The 15,673-nt window shown below is 40.7% G+C and overlaps 1 protein-coding gene across 2 annotated transcripts; it reads left to right on the forward strand.

Annotated features, from left to right (window-relative positions):
• The first annotated feature begins 525 nt into the window (after positions 1–525).
• On the forward strand, positions 526–14,871 carry si:rp71-17i16.5 (phosphatidylinositol 4,5-bisphosphate 3-kinase catalytic subunit gamma isoform). 2 transcript variants are annotated; one of them, XM_046057042.1, is made up of 13 exons: positions 526–709; positions 877–1,127; positions 2,468–3,684; positions 3,898–4,552; positions 5,510–5,575; positions 8,356–8,575; positions 9,910–10,004; positions 10,375–10,518; positions 10,631–10,721; positions 11,483–11,613; positions 12,319–12,430; positions 12,615–12,772; positions 12,941–14,871. In XM_046057042.1, the coding sequence occupies exons 2-13, from the start codon at positions 882–884 to the stop codon at positions 13,196–13,198; spliced, it is 3,393 nt and encodes a 1,130-aa protein (XP_045912998.1). In that variant the 5' UTR covers positions 526–709; positions 877–881; the 3' UTR covers positions 13,199–14,871. The 2 variants fall into 2 exon arrangements, with proteins under 2 accessions (XP_045912998.1, XP_045912999.1); XM_046057043.1 differs by lacking the exon at positions 526–709 and having other exon boundaries at positions 821–1,127.
• Positions 14,872–15,673: the final 802 nt, after the last annotated feature.

Here is a 15,673-nt window from a genome sequence, read left to right on the forward strand (position 1 = left end):
TCCCAATATATATGTAAAATTCCCTAAAATTCTATGTATTGCTAATTTATGCTAGTAACAATGATCTTTTTAATTGAATGTTAAAACATCACCCCTGACTAAAAGCATTTTGGCAGCATTTACAGTATGTAGAATAAAATGAGGTCAAGTCAGTAAAATATCACTAGTTGCACCTTTCACTTAAAGATAGGTGAATTCCTGGTACATCCATTGCACAATGCAGTTTTGCAGAATAACAAAACAAACACCGCAAACAGGTTCGGCGCATTGCTGTAAGACAAACTGTGCTGCTCCATTTTATCCTGTTTGATTATGAATTGAAACACATTAACAGTTTCCTCTTTTTCACTGCCATATTTTTGCACACGTAACAGATGTTGACTGATGAACCAAGGGAAAAACATACAATTGTGTATTGCATTTGATTTAAAGTACTATTTACCCAGTCCTGTTGTGATGCATTAACTGTGAAAACATCAGAAAAGGTTACTGTTATCTAAGTGGAAAAAAAGGGAATGAGGAAGTTAACCTCTTTACAATGTCAGGAAATGCTTTGGTGGTGTGTTTATCTCTACTCTGGTTTTTGAGAACTGTGTTATAAAAGAATGAGGAAGTCCCAGAGCGATCACAAAAAGGGGAACATAGTCTCGTCAAACAGGTACTCACCCTGACTCCACCTTAGGATCTCAACAAAGCAGCACCTGTTGTGGTAAGAGTTTTCTTAATGAATCGCTTTGTTAGCACACTACATCTGCAATGCTATATTAACAACCTGGAAATCATATGGCAGAGATATATCTAATAATTAATTAGATTAATCTGCACCAAATAAAAAAACCCACAACATATTAAAGTTCAGGTTTTGTTCTCCCAAAGTATCGATGGATCCTCCTTTGCTCCTGAATCGGACTGTCAGTTCACATACTGTGGACTGTCCTCCTGAGATGTTGATTCAAAGCTGCTCTGACAACAACCTGAAGTTTATCTGTGAGTTTAAGCCTGGACCTGGTCTACCAGAGGTGTCTGGTGATGAGGATTACAATGTCAATATGGATTGCAAGTCAGTGTCAGTAATCCTCCCTGCACAGTGCAGTGTCTACCAGCTGCGGCTACGCATCTGCATACAGGTAGGCAAACGCTACTAAAGTGTCTAATGCTCAAAAGTGTGTTTAAAAAGTGTTTTGTTTTTCCGTTCTTGGTTGTACGCGTGTTTTCAAAATATATACACACACATTCATTGCTGACAGCTGAGTACATTTTACTGACACAGTTACTAACAAAGCACACACACACACACACACACACACACACACACACACACACACACACACACACACACACACACACACACACACACACACACAGAGCTCAAAGTAATCTAGCTTTACATAACTGAGGAACCTCGCCCTACATCCCAGCTACCTGTCTTCTTCGCCAGCAGCCCTAACCGGCACGCTTTGGTGTGCTGAGTTCTGTATGTACCTTGCGGGAGGTAACACTCATACGCGGAGAAAGAAGGTGGATGAAAATCTCGGCAGGTAGCCCACAACATCTGTTCTGCCAAGTAATGCATCCACCTCTTAAGGTCCTTTTCAGACACTTTTCACGCATTTTTCAGATGAAATGCAGTTATCAGCACATATTAGTGCTGAACCTCAAGGAATGCTACTTCTAAGTGTAATAAAATACTGATGACTCTAAACCTTCAAAAAATATGTAGTTCTAATCATTTAGCAACACTGATGAACACCAAAAAGAGTATGTTTTTAAATAGTACTTGGAGGTGAATGCAATTCTCGGCACAACATTGGCAGCCACCCCAGCAATGAGCACTCTGCTAGGCTTGGCCATCCGCACCAAGTGCCGCTTTCCAGAGTACCCACCTCAGCTCTCTCCTTTCAGCACTTTGTGGTCAGTCCCTCTGGTCCTCATATGACACAGCCACTTCTATTCTTCTATTAGTGTCCACAGATCCTTCCTCTTCCTGACCAGTTACTCCCTTACTGTACCTAGCCATGTCTAGCATTGACTTTATGTTAACGTTAAACAGTTAGCATCATTAGCACAGCTTGGCATCGTTCAAAGCTGCCTAATTAGCTAGTTAACGAGCTAACCTGACATGCTATGTATGCAGAAGCCAATACCTGCTACCATGATTGGTGGGTCAAACCCAATAGAAACTATTATCTCGACCATTTTTGACTCTCAAAACTTTTGACTTGCAAAACTTATTAACTGGCAAAACTTTTTGACTTGCAATCAAAGACAGCAATCAAAACTTTTTGTGACACAAAAAGGGCCTGTCTGTTCATATTTACAAACTTGATATTTGATTGCAGTGTGAGAAATATGCTCTCAGAACAGTTTTTTGTTGTTATTGTTGCCTGCATTAAAAAGACACAAAAATACCTTCATAATCAAGCAGCATCCATCAACACTTTTCAAATCTCTGTCTCTATGCCTTCAGGCGCAGGAACAAAACTGCCACCCAGACCCACTTGCAATACTGGACCCAGAGAAATACACTCTGCTATATTTCAGGGGGAAAGACTGGTTTGAGGCCTATGATGACTGTCAAGTAATCAGGACGTTAGACATTCCTTGGTCATGTGACGACACTGGGCGCCTATTAGCCCACATAGTGGTACAACCACTGGTGGCAGTTGATTCTGAGGAGATAAAGAAACAACAGCAGTGTCTTGCTTACCTGATTGGACACAACCTTGAGAAAGAAGCGTCTGACAGACTTGGTGAGCTCACATTCACCCGCAGGAAACTGGCATCTCCAAGAAGACAAGAGCTAAGGAATCGGGATAACATGTTATATGCCACAGAGCCTTGGATAACATGTGCCCCTATTCCAAATGACCTACAGGACCAGCTAAACAGAAAGCTTACTGTCACCATGCATTTCATGAGCAAGATCAGCTTCAGCATACAGGTTGATTTTACTACGATGCCAAATGTTCTTCTGAAAGTCTTTAGAAGAGTGATGTCAGACCAGCGTCTTGATTATGACACTTCTGAAAGTCTGGTATTGAAAGTCTCTGGAAGGGAGGAGTTTTTATCTGGAGACTACCCCCTCAGTGCTTTCCTCTGGGTAAGACAGTGCTTGAAAACCAATCAAGACCTCCACCTCTCCGTGATCCCTGTGTCACAGCTTGCGGATGAGACTGTCAAGTTTGTGGAATTGCCACTTGTTGATGGTTCCAGTGGCCAGTTCAGCTCCCACGATGATCTCCGCCTTGAAGGAAAGGATTTGGATGACATCTTCATGATTTCCTTGTTGGACTGCAACAGAAGACTCAGAGTCAAACTGCTTGGCTTTGACATCCCAACACTTCCAAACAAATGCCCTCAGTCTGTTTATGTAAAGGCCTCAATACTTTACGGTAACAAGGTTCTCTCTTCAGTGTCCTCCACTCCTAAGGCCTTCGCAGATGAAGTACTGTGGAATGAGTGGCTGGACTTTGATGTGCTCCTCAGGGATCTGCCACGTGGAGCCAAGCTGGGTTTCACAATTAACACAAGTGGTGGTGACATCTCTCCAGCAACCAAAGACCCAACACCCTCAGTAACTAAAGAATCAAAGCCACCAACATCTTCAATCAAAGTAGCACCAGACCTCCAGAAAGGGAAGGGAAAGGTTCTCTACTTTGTCAATCTTCTCCTCATAGATCACAGGTCAGATTTTTTTAATATCACTTACAACTTTGTGATGTAACTCTTTTTGGTGTTAAAATGTCAAAGCGATAATAAAACGCTAACATGACATTTCCTGAGTCTTCTATACTTCAGATTTCATGGAAGTGAATATGTGGATTGATATGTTTAATAAGAGATAAGGTTTCAAATTGTAGATACATGTCATCATGGGACACTTGTTTGTCCATACAGGTCCATCCTTAGCCAGGGTCCCTACACCCTGCACATGTGGCCCTACCCTGATCTGGAGGAAGAGGCCATCACCTACCAGGCAGACAAGCTATCCTCTGCTACTAACCCAGACATAGCTGACTCCATGGCGATCAGCTTCTTTCTAGACCGCTACAGCTTCCCTGTGGTTCTCCCAAATAGCTTTAGACCCTCTGATCTATCCAACAGTCCCACCTCCAGCCTCACCCAGACCAAATCTACTGCTTCCTCTTATGCACTCTCCTCCTCGCCCTCCTCGCCCTCCTCACCCCCTTCCACCTTATCCAGCACAGATAATCCTGATCTCCTGGACTCAAAGACTGACACTGTAACTCTCAGATCATCTCCAGACAGCAGCTCCAAGAGGGCTGGCTTCACAAGGTTTCGGGAAGAGAGCATCCAATATGCCTCAAATCTCCCCCATTATCTGCGAAAAGTTGATTGGATGAACCGCAGAGCGGTTGAGGATGTCCACTGGCTACTGGGAAGCTGGGATCCTGGGGAGCTGGATGTAACAGTGGCCCTGGAGCTGTTAAGCATGGACTTTGCTGATGAGACAGTCAGGAGACTAGCCGTCCAGAGATTGGAGAGCCTGTCCAATGATGATGTATTGAAGTATTTACTGCAGCTGGTGCAGGTATGGGTTTCTATCTAAACAGATAGAGTTCAAGTGTAACAATATTAAAAGTGTATTGTGTGGAAGAACTTAAACAAAATATCTGAACATACCTTTCTTAAAAAAGCCCCTTATAATATTATACAATTCTTTGCAAAAACATCCACACCTATGACCTCAAAAGTTATTTATTTCTACACCTATGATGCCTATATTAAATAAATAATAACAGAAAAAATATCTAAACTAGTAAACTGAGACATAAAAAAAAATCAAAAAATTATTAATAATTCAACAACTCATACCATACCTGGATTACCAACAGGGTAAAGCAGGCAGCTACCACAGGGCACCAGACCAGGGGCCACAAAAGTTTCAGGTCCACTGCATTACTGCGTTACTTATTGTGTTAGTTACTGCATTAGTTACTGTTGCTATTCCTGAACAGTGCATATGTAATTTATGATAATGGTGGCAGATTTAACACTTTAAATTCTTAGTATTTCTTAGTAATTTAAAATGGGAGGGTGTATATATAGTTGTATAAAAAGATGTAAATACATTTTAGCATAAGACATTAAAAGCAAATACTGTTGGTATAAAGAGGCACTTAAGATTTTTTTATAAAGTTCGATCAACAGCTTATATAGATCAAAAAGCTTGAGACATATATATTATAGTATATTTGAATTATACACAGTCCAGTAATTCAATTTTTCAAAGTGTTTTGAACAGCTGTACTATATTTTCAACCAGTCAATAAAATTCAGTAAATAGTGAAGCTCTCCATTTCATTACTTTCCAATCATGTAATAAATATACAAATGGCAACAATAATTTGCATATAGTCATTAATTTGACCCGGAGAGATTTGATCACTGTAAGAGGCACTGTATTTACTAAAGTATCTGTGGATATGTAATGTGAGGTTGAGACTGTAGATTGGTGACAATACTTTTACGTTTTTCTCTATCCTAGACCCTCAAAGTGGAACCTTACCATGACAGTTTCCTCGCTCTGTACCTCATCCGAAGAGCTCTGCGGGTGAGTCATCCAGCATCCTAATATTCAGTGTACATAACACATATTGTTCTTTAGAACCTAAGGGTGTTGGTACATCCGTTTTTGTTGCCATGTTCCCTCCTTTAAAGCATATTGTTAATAATTTGTTCACTATGGGTCTATTATTTTTCGGTAGGTTTTACTAACTTATAAAACAAGAATAATTAGCAGCTTTTCAAAGACACAGTGCACTAACTGTGTCTTTGAAAAGCTGCTAATTTGAATACATTTCATATTTACTGACAAATTAAAATGCACAATTTAAGTACTTACTGTCATGACAAGCAAATTACATGTTTCAACAGTCATGAAAATATTTGGTTGCAAGATCATGTTTTTTCAAAATTGTCCTCAAAGTACTATTCTTCGCCACATGGAGGATGTAGCTACTTCTACCATCCCCTAAAGAAGCACTGTGGTGTAGTCTATAGCGTCTAGTGTTTAGTAGATGCTGTGTCAAACTGGTACTGCCAGTTTGACACAGCTGAGTAGATTACAAACGGAGTGTGCTGGTGTACCTGCAGGATGTGCGGCTTTTTTTTGCACTCCTTCTTCGGATAACTTAAGTCACATACAATAGATCAACACTGAATACATTGTCTAGTATTTTTATATTTGCAACTTCATCCTGTCACATCAGAAAGACATTAGTCATACACACTGATCAGCCATAACATTATGACCACACTCAGGTGAAGTGAATAACGCTGATTGTCTTATTACCTTGGCACCTGTTGGTGGGTGGGCCATATTAGAACGCTTTCATGCATGAATTATGACAGCCTCTGTCAGGATTTTTGTCCTATGTGTTTTTTTATTGCTCATTAGGCATGCAAAATAAAATTAGAATTAAATTTTTTTAAACACACATTTTTCAAGGAGTTTCTTACATGTCCACTAAGGCGTAAGGTTTTAACTGTAGAAATCTTTATTTAACAAACCAATAAATAAAATTATATATTATGTGAAAACTATATTTTTAATGCTGTTAAACTAATGTGGTCACATATTTTAACATATTCTAATACTGTTTAATACAATGCAAAAATGTTGAACCTCACTTCTTACTACTCAGCCTCTCTCTTTCTCAGCATCCTCAGCTCCACTATCACTGCTGCTAGCATCTGAGGTTTCTCCTATTTCTGGTAGCCATTCATCATCCCTGCCACTAGTATTATACTTACTTGATTCTGATGGAATTGGCTTCACTGTCCTGAATGCCTTTCTATTACTTGCTGCAACACACTAAATGTTACTCACATAATGGACAAATCTGCACAAAATCTTGTTTTTGGTTACAAAACCTACAAGTGTAACATAAATCCACTGATTTACATCCAAAAAAGTTAGTGCACATTAAGTATTTTCAAGAAAAACAAAGTCTCAGTAAAAGTTGAATGTTGTTGAAATATAGCCAGCGATTTATAATGTCCAATTTAGTAGACAGATGATTCTTCGTAATTTCCTCCTAACATAAAATCAATACTTGGAAAGTTTAACAATTGTATTACTCCTTAGTTGTTACTATATGTTACCAAATGGTATTTACCTGCAGGGGTCTCCTATAATTGGAGGAATGATGAAAGATTTACCTTAGCTGCACAGTGTTTCCAATTGTCCGTCGGCCAACTTGGTTTTGACAAATTTAAGTTGCACTTACAACGGCTTACTAGAGTGTGGCACTGTAGTGGCTGATGTGCAACTAGAATATCAGAACCTCTGCCCATTCAAGTAAAAGGCTTTTGAATGACCACTATGCGTGAAAGGGTTAGGCAGCAAGTGCACATTTTGTCCTCAGAGTTGATGTCTTAAAAGTAGGAAAAATGGGCAAGCGTAAGGATTTGACTTTGACCAGGGATGAACAAAGATACATCAAAAGTTATTTTAAAATAAGATACCAAATGCACTAATTTGAATTGTATCAAAATACACTTACAAAATACAGCATCCATGCCATGTATCAAAATAAACTACTATATACTTTCACAAGTACCATGAAATCACTTCGCAAATCTTCTATCTGCCTATTTGATCTATCCCTTCACCAGTAGCCTACACTGACAGCTGATGAAGTGGACAATGTTTGAGAGCAAAAGTTTTCCTCTGCGATAAATCTGATATATAATCAGATATACTTTACAACTTTACAAATTGTAAAGTAACCAACAGTTTTCTGTTTAATTACCAGTTTGCTAGTAGTTCATGATTGTATCCCAATTTTGCTAGTTGGTGTTTGGGAATGAAGGGCCTACTTTGCATCACCTGAGCTAAAACAAACAGGGATGGTGGATGGGTTGACAACCTGATGTTTAATGGCATTGCAGCACAATTGTTAATTGTTGTTTATAAAAATAAGGCACACGTGTGCATTTAACAAGTTACACCATCTCGTGGGATTATAAAGTAATGTTATACGACAACTCTGAAAGAACTCGATTTTTTTGGTGCACAACTGACTGAAACTTGGCATAGGTTGAAAGTAGCAAGCAAACATTTACTGAGTGCGCTGCTACTCGGGTTAAATAGTTTGCAAGAATATTACGTAAATGAATTAGCCTATAGGCTACTAAAACAAACTGCAAAAAAAATAAAAAATTGTAGCAATGTATGCTGAAAAGTTGATGGAAAGGTGGATTCTCACCTTGACCTTCTTCTTCAGGTCTGGATCAGTTATCTGTGGACTGCAGCTACTGTACATCTGTGTCTTTATCCTGCTCTCTGACTCCCTCCCCTCACATCGACTGTGTCCTCCTTCCCTGCAGAGCAAGAGAATTGGCCACTTCTTCTTCTGGTATGTCCGCAGTGAGGTGGCAGGGTGCCCGTACTTCCGCCAGCGCATGGCTGTGATTCTGGAGGCCTACCTGCTTGGATGTGGTCAAGCCATGCTTGACAACTTTACCCAGCAGGTCCAGGCTGTTGAGGCCCTAAAGGAGGTTTCTATAGTGATTAAAAACCTCTACAAGAACGACCTTCCTCCAACAGGTGGGACACATCTAAGAAAGCCATTCTTGTGGATTTGTTTACTTTATATGAGTTAGTTATACTTTTACAGAATGATAGAATACAGTCAAAATGTGGATTGCCATCTTGGTAATTGTCTGTTATAGCAACACTGTTGCAGCAAATACGGCAAGTGAAAATTGTTCATTCATCTTTCGTTTCTAATGTGACATTTTAGAGTTCTTAAACTCTAAACTTGATATTTAAACATGATACTCAAGAAATACATCTAGATCTGACACTGTGGTGGAAATCACTTTAGTTTTTGGCCAAATCATAGTAAAATTTGTATTATTTTTTTTTAATAAGCCTATTATCTGTTATGGGATTGCGTGGTGTGTGGACAGAGAGGACCCAAATGCAGCACTCTGAGGGAAGGAGGTTTATTGAGGGAAAAAGGGTGAGAGGGACTGGAGTGGAGGGAGAGGAGGACGTCGGGGAAGCACAGGCACGGGGAACCAAGGAGACAGGGGGCCAGGGAGCGAGGAGAGGCGAGGGAACAGGGAGGACGCCGTGAGGGAAGTCCGAGGAGGAGCGGGCCAGTGGATGAGCCCAGCCGAACGGAGGACGAGGGTAAGTGTACCTGGGAGGGAAACAGACAGAGAGACAAGGTTAGGGAAGACAGCGACAAGGCACAGGGTAAATGTGAAAAAACAAGAAACGTGAAAGCCTGAACGTGGGGGTGGCACCGGGTATGGAGCAACGACGATCAAGCGAGGATGGTGTGGAGAACCGAGGTTGAAACACAGGCAGTCATGAGGTTGATTACTGGCAGGTGTGGCAGGCTGACGAGGTGGCTGATGAGATGCAGGTGCAGGTAGTTGGCTGGGCTCAGGAGCAGAGGGAGAGAGAGAGCACACAGGGGAGAAAACACAGGGAGGCAGGCAGGGAACAGAAAACCAAGGAAAAAACAGAAAAACTGAAAAAAAGGAGAATAAAACCAGGACACTCACCGTCAGCCGGGCTGCCACCACAACAATTATCCATAATAAATACCAATAGACTAATCAATTTTCTAATCTATGTTCTATTAGCTGCAATACCCGCAGTGTAAAAAGGACTAAGCATAAAAACATCATCAAAAGTGGTCTGTAGGTACTTAAAATCTTCATTATAGCTCCCCGTAAAGGGTTAGATGGTGGCACACATGGTGCTCAACAGCCACTGACTAATAGAGGAATGGATGTTTGTCTCCACTCAAGCTTTGACATAGACATCATGCTGAAAGATATTAAACCTTCTTTCCCATATTTAAAGGAAAAAGCCATTTGCTGCATCACTAGACTAATGTACCTCATTGTATCTTTGTGATTTAGCTCCCCTCAAGCTTCAAGAGCTTCTTAGAGACTGTTATCTGCCAAATGAATTCTTGCTGCCCTTTGACCCTCGCATCAAAGTTGGACGGATCCTGGTAAGCGATGAGCGTGTTGGTATTGAATGTTTAGTCTTATGTTTATTATGTTTATTTATTTATGTGTCTTAACACAACATAAGCAAACAGCCTGTCGTCTCATTTTAATTTGAAATGTTGCCAAACTCTGATTGGTTCATGGTAATATGGGACATCACTTTTTCCTAATGGAGCTCTGCCCACTTCAAATCAGTGAGAAGAGCACATATTAACACAAATAGAAATCTCAAAAACTGGCATAAAACGTTCCGTTCGTGTTCAAGACCTCATCACTGATGGTAAGAAGTTCATTAGGAAAATATTTTTTAGGGCCGTTTTAAAAAATTCAGTTACACAAACAAATCAGTTCTCTTGTATCCCTCTCATCCAGCTGGACAAATGCAAGGTGATGGCCTCTAAGAAGAAGCCACTGTGGCTGGAGTTCTGCCCCATGCCGTCGCCCACTTCTGCTACACCTGTTGGAATAATCTTCAAAGAGGGGGACGACCTCAGGCAGGACATGCTGATCATCCAGGTCTGTTTTAATTACTAGTATTACTGACAAAAGAACGTTCATGTTTTATGTGGGTGAATGTGTCTTACCTTTGGGTGAAGTGACACCTGACTCTGTGTATCTTCCTCTTTAGACCCTGGTGGTGATGGAGTCTATCTGGCAGGAGAAATCTCTGGATCTGAATCTTATTCCATATGGCTGCATCTCAACAGGATACAACATAGGTATCAACATCTGTGTGGTTATCCAAGAGTGACTGCTTAGTTAACACAACTAATTAAACTCTACTTATAGTGACTTACTCTAATGCACTCTCCATTTCCCTATTATTATTCAACACGCAGCCTGGAGGAGTCGGGTATTGAACTGTCGAACTTCGGACTAACAGGCAACCCACTCTAGCCCCTGAGCCACAGTCACCCCTGGTAGTGTGTCTCAAAGTTCCAGGCAGATTTATGTACCCCTTTTTAATATGTGGCAAAGGATGTTAGAACATAATTGAGGGAAAATGAGTGTAGGGCTGCAGCTAACGATGATTTTAGTACTTGAAGCTTCTACAGATAATTTCATTGATGCATCGTATAAGAAGTTCTTTTGCTTGCCGGCGGCGGCCACATAAATTGTGTTTTACGGTGGACAGACGGTAACATTACAGAGTTGTTGTTTTCTTTTAGCTTGAAATAATCCCATACTTTGGACACTTTCTTCTTCGTCCCTCGCTATTTTCTCTCTCTTCTTTCAATTTGCAAACAGTCCCGTCATAATCACGTCGTGTTCACACAGCGCAAGTGCAATGTGCGACAGTAATAAATGTCCATGCAAAACGGGGTGCTGTGTAGTTATATGGACTAAACGAAGCACCGATGCAAAGATTTTGCGTTGATGCTTTTTAGTAATCGACTTAATCGATTTAATCGATGACCGTTTCAGCCTTTTACATTAATAATTACTAGCACCCAGAATATAAAAAGGTTTTCCTCAACAGGTATGATTGAGATTGTGAGGAATGCAGTGACCATCGCTGCAGTCCAGAAGAGCCATGGAGGAACAACTAGTGCTTTCAGAAATGATGCTCTGTTTGAGTGGCTGAAGTCAAAATGTCCACTGCAGGAAATTGTAAGTACATGTACATGTATAATGTAAACGTTCCGTATTTGTATAGCACCTTTCTAGTCTTTTCGACCACTCAAAGCGCTTTTAAACTACATCACAGTCACCATTCACACAGATTTCATTCACTGAGCCTAAGTGCTCAAACAGAAACTAACATTCACACACTGGCAGAACAGCCACCAGAGGCAATTCAGAGTTCAGTATCTTGCCCAAGGAAACTTCAACATGCAGCCTGGAGGAGCCAGGGATTGAACTCCAATTAATGGGCAACCCGCTCTACCTCCTGAGCCACAGCCGCCCAACATGGCCTTGAAGATTCAAAACCAAGTCTGGACCCAAATTAACTTGTAATATAAGATTAGAAATAAAACATGCTCCATCCAAGCCTTTAAATTACACACTGGGTCACATCGGTCTGTGCAGCTGCACACAGGGCAAAACAAGCATGACATACAGTGACATTTTTATCTTGCTACTAAATATCCTGTCTCTAACACACTTTCCCTTTTACCTACCAATGAAAGGTTTTTAAAAGCCTGTCTATAGACCAATTTATTAGTTTATGACTTTGTAAGTCGAGCCACTCATTATATAAAATATTATACATGTATGTAATTGTTGTGTAGGTATCAGCTGCATTAGAACCGTTCATGCTCTGCCATGCTACCACCTTTGTATTCGAACAGCTGTGATCTCATTTCATTACAGCATTACAAGACTACGGAGAGATTTGTGAAGTCCTGTGCTGGTTACTGTGTGGCCACCTATGTATTGGGAATAGGTGATCGACACAATGACAACATTATGATCACAGACCAAGGTAAGCGCCACAAATTCTTGTTCACATCGCCCTGGCTATTAATTGAATTAGCTGAGTAAACCTGCCTGCATTTGTGTAAAAATGAACACTCCATCTCTAATATTGAGTAACATTATTGATGATGTGAAGCAGTGAGAAAATGAATGAAGAACTTAAATGCTTTTGTATTTCCTGGGCCTCTCAGGGAACCTGTTTCACATCGACTTTGGTCACATTCTGGGGAACAGAAAGCATTTCCTCGGCGTGAGCAGGGAGCGTGTGCCATTCGTCCTCACACCTGACTTCCTGTTTGTCATGGGCAGGATCCAAAGGGGCAACAGCCTCTACTTTGAGCGATTCAGGGTGAGAAGAATTGATTATGTGTGTGTTGGTGTGATGTTTGTGTGTAAATGCTAATTAGGGCCTGAGCACTAAACGTGCGAGGCCCCTAGTGGCCTGCACTGAATTTCCTTATGTTTTTTTTCCTTGTCCTCCTTTCCTTCTCTTGTGATTCCCACCTGCCTATATTAGGACACATGCGCCGAAGCATACCTCTCCCTGCGTTCGCACTCTCGTCTCCTGATCACTCTTTTCTCCCTCATGCTGCTGACGGGTATCCCGGAGCTGAGTGCTGCAGAGGACATGCGCTACCTGCGGGAGGCGCTTCAGGAGGAGCAGAGTGAGGCAGAGGCCAAGGAGCATTTCCTCCAGCAAATCTATGAGTGTGAGAAAAAGGGCTGGACCGTGCAGGCCAACTGGTGGATCCACATGGTGGCAGGCATCAAGTAGACTGGTTATTTTAAACGTTAAGGCATGCTCCTTCAGGTGGTGAAATGTTCATGTCTATATGTCAAATGGATTTTTTTAGTTTTCATTGTTTACTTTTATGTATTATTATTATTATTATTATTATGTCCCAGGTCCCCTTCCTCATTTAAAGAAGTCATATTCTGCTTTTTTGCTTTCCCTTTCCCTTATTGTGTTATATATCTTTTTTGTGTATGTAATAGGTTTGCAAAGTGAAAAAGCCCAAAGTCATCTCCCACAGAAAACCCCGCTCCTGAACTGCCTGAAAACCGCTCGATCGCAGTTCAGCTTTTCATTTTGTAACCTAACTTTGTCACTTTGTAACATAATGCTCCTCAAAAACACTGGTGAAGAAACACAGTTACAAGACGTCCACCCGCTGCCTCCCCTCACCCCCACCCTTCATACCAAACGTTAGATACTAGTGCGCAGTTAAAACGTTACTATGAAAGATACATTTGTTACAGATTAATAACTTACCTCTCTGAAACGTCTTGCTCCAGTCTAGCTTGCAAAGCTGTTTCGGATCATGCACAGCTGAACCAAAGCCATAGTTACCGGCTGAAACAGCTTTGTTTTGAATCACGCTACCTTGCTTGTCAGGACCCGCTCTACTCTGCTTCTGATTGACTAGTAATTCTTAACTATATACTGTGCATGTGCTTCACTCCGTATTCAACACACAGGGTGAAAAGGAGGTGCTTTTAGCAATGACCAACTAATTAATTAATTTCTAAATGAATATAAAGGCGGTGGTTTCAGTGCATTTTTACTACAGGTGATCAGTGTCGAGCTGGTAGCAGGTAGAGTTTGAAAACGAACAAATTTACAAAATCTTCAGATATTTTTCTATATCTTGTCATGTATGAAAATTATAATCGGTCTACTTGATTACTATAAGCAAAGTATTTTAACAGCATTTATATAGGAATGATTCTGTCCCAAGCTTTTTGATCCATCCCTGTAACCGTTATTACTATAATTGATTTCACTGGTAGATACATGAGATACTTTAGGCTATAATGAGGCTGCAGTGATTGCCATGGCAACATCATGAAACTACTTTGCATCAGGGGGAGGTAGGGAACTTGATCACTGCATGCTTTTTTCCTATGTTAGAAGGTATAATCTAATTTTTTGACCTAAAACTTACATTCGTAATGTATGAAGTGGTTTACAAGGTCGAAGGGACACCCCACCATTTTTATACATCAAGCCATTTTAATCATGATGAAGAAATTAACCCTAAAGATGTGTGATGATGTCAGGGTTATCTCGCCTTAGATGACAAATTAGAACAAAAAGTCTGTTACAAATTGGAAGTGTGGTGTTGGAAAGATGTGGGCATTTACCAGGCAGGGATGGTCAAATGAAAAGATTGTTGCATTGTGGCAAATATAGGATCCAGTGGTTTTGGAGCTTGTCCCATACTAGGCACTAAAAGTCATCATATCTCAACCTCTTCTGCTTTTATTTTGACCATTCAGTATCTCACTAGTACTCCAACTATGGAAGTACAATACTAAATCACTGGAAGATACTTTTATTTGTGTGTTTGCAGAGCATGCAAGTCTCCTAGTAAAAGGTGAAAGAATCTCACCTCACTTATGTTCATATACTCAGGTTTGAAATAAAAAACAAAATGAATAAAAACATTTGTTGTGATGTGCCGTCTTTAACATTTTCTTATCTTGAACTCCAGATCTCATGGTCCTATAATAACTTTCATTGTAATGCAGTTAAGGCCATGGGGGTGGGGACGGGGTCAAACACACATGCTGCATACATGCAGGCATAGTATTGGATCAGAAAGAGGACAGTGTATTGGGGGAGAAACAGGGAGAAGAGGGGGCAGGGGTTTTAGGGTTGAATATAGGAGTGTATGAGGGAGGGGTTGGGAAGGGCTTCAGGGGATACAGGAGACTGCCAGACAAACAGCATCACTGCCTGCCATGTGGTCCAGGACCAGTCGGATTGCTGCTTTGCTTACTGTCAATTTTTAAAAATAATTTTCACCTTTACACTCCGTCTTCATGTTCCCTGATCTCTTTATATCTGTACCTTACTCTTGTCAAAACCATCATCATTATTTTGCTTTTACAAACTTTCATTTTCCTTTTGTTTCAGGCACAGCACCAGGATTTTTTTCTCTACCAGTGCTAAGAGGGGGTTAGACCAATATTTGGGGAAAGAAAATAGTAATCAGCATCCCTTTAGTTCCCAACGCATTCCACAGAAGTAATGAGAAAAGAGACTTTTACAATTAAACGTAAATGACCAACAACAAATAAAGAGGTATGGACACCCTGGTAGGTGCAACAAGCGATATTAGGCTACAGAAATAAAATAACTGCCACTTTAACAGCTGAATAAAGCATCCCCAAAACAGACAACACAGATGTAAAAATGTAAAAACAGTTTTCAATGTTGCGCTGAACACCCTGCTCAGGTGAGATT

Source organism: Micropterus dolomieu, linkage group LG08 (assembly GCF_021292245.1).
Source record: "Micropterus dolomieu isolate WLL.071019.BEF.003 ecotype Adirondacks linkage group LG08, ASM2129224v1, whole genome shotgun sequence".
Taxonomy (NCBI): domain Eukaryota; kingdom Metazoa; phylum Chordata; class Actinopteri; order Centrarchiformes; family Centrarchidae; genus Micropterus; species Micropterus dolomieu.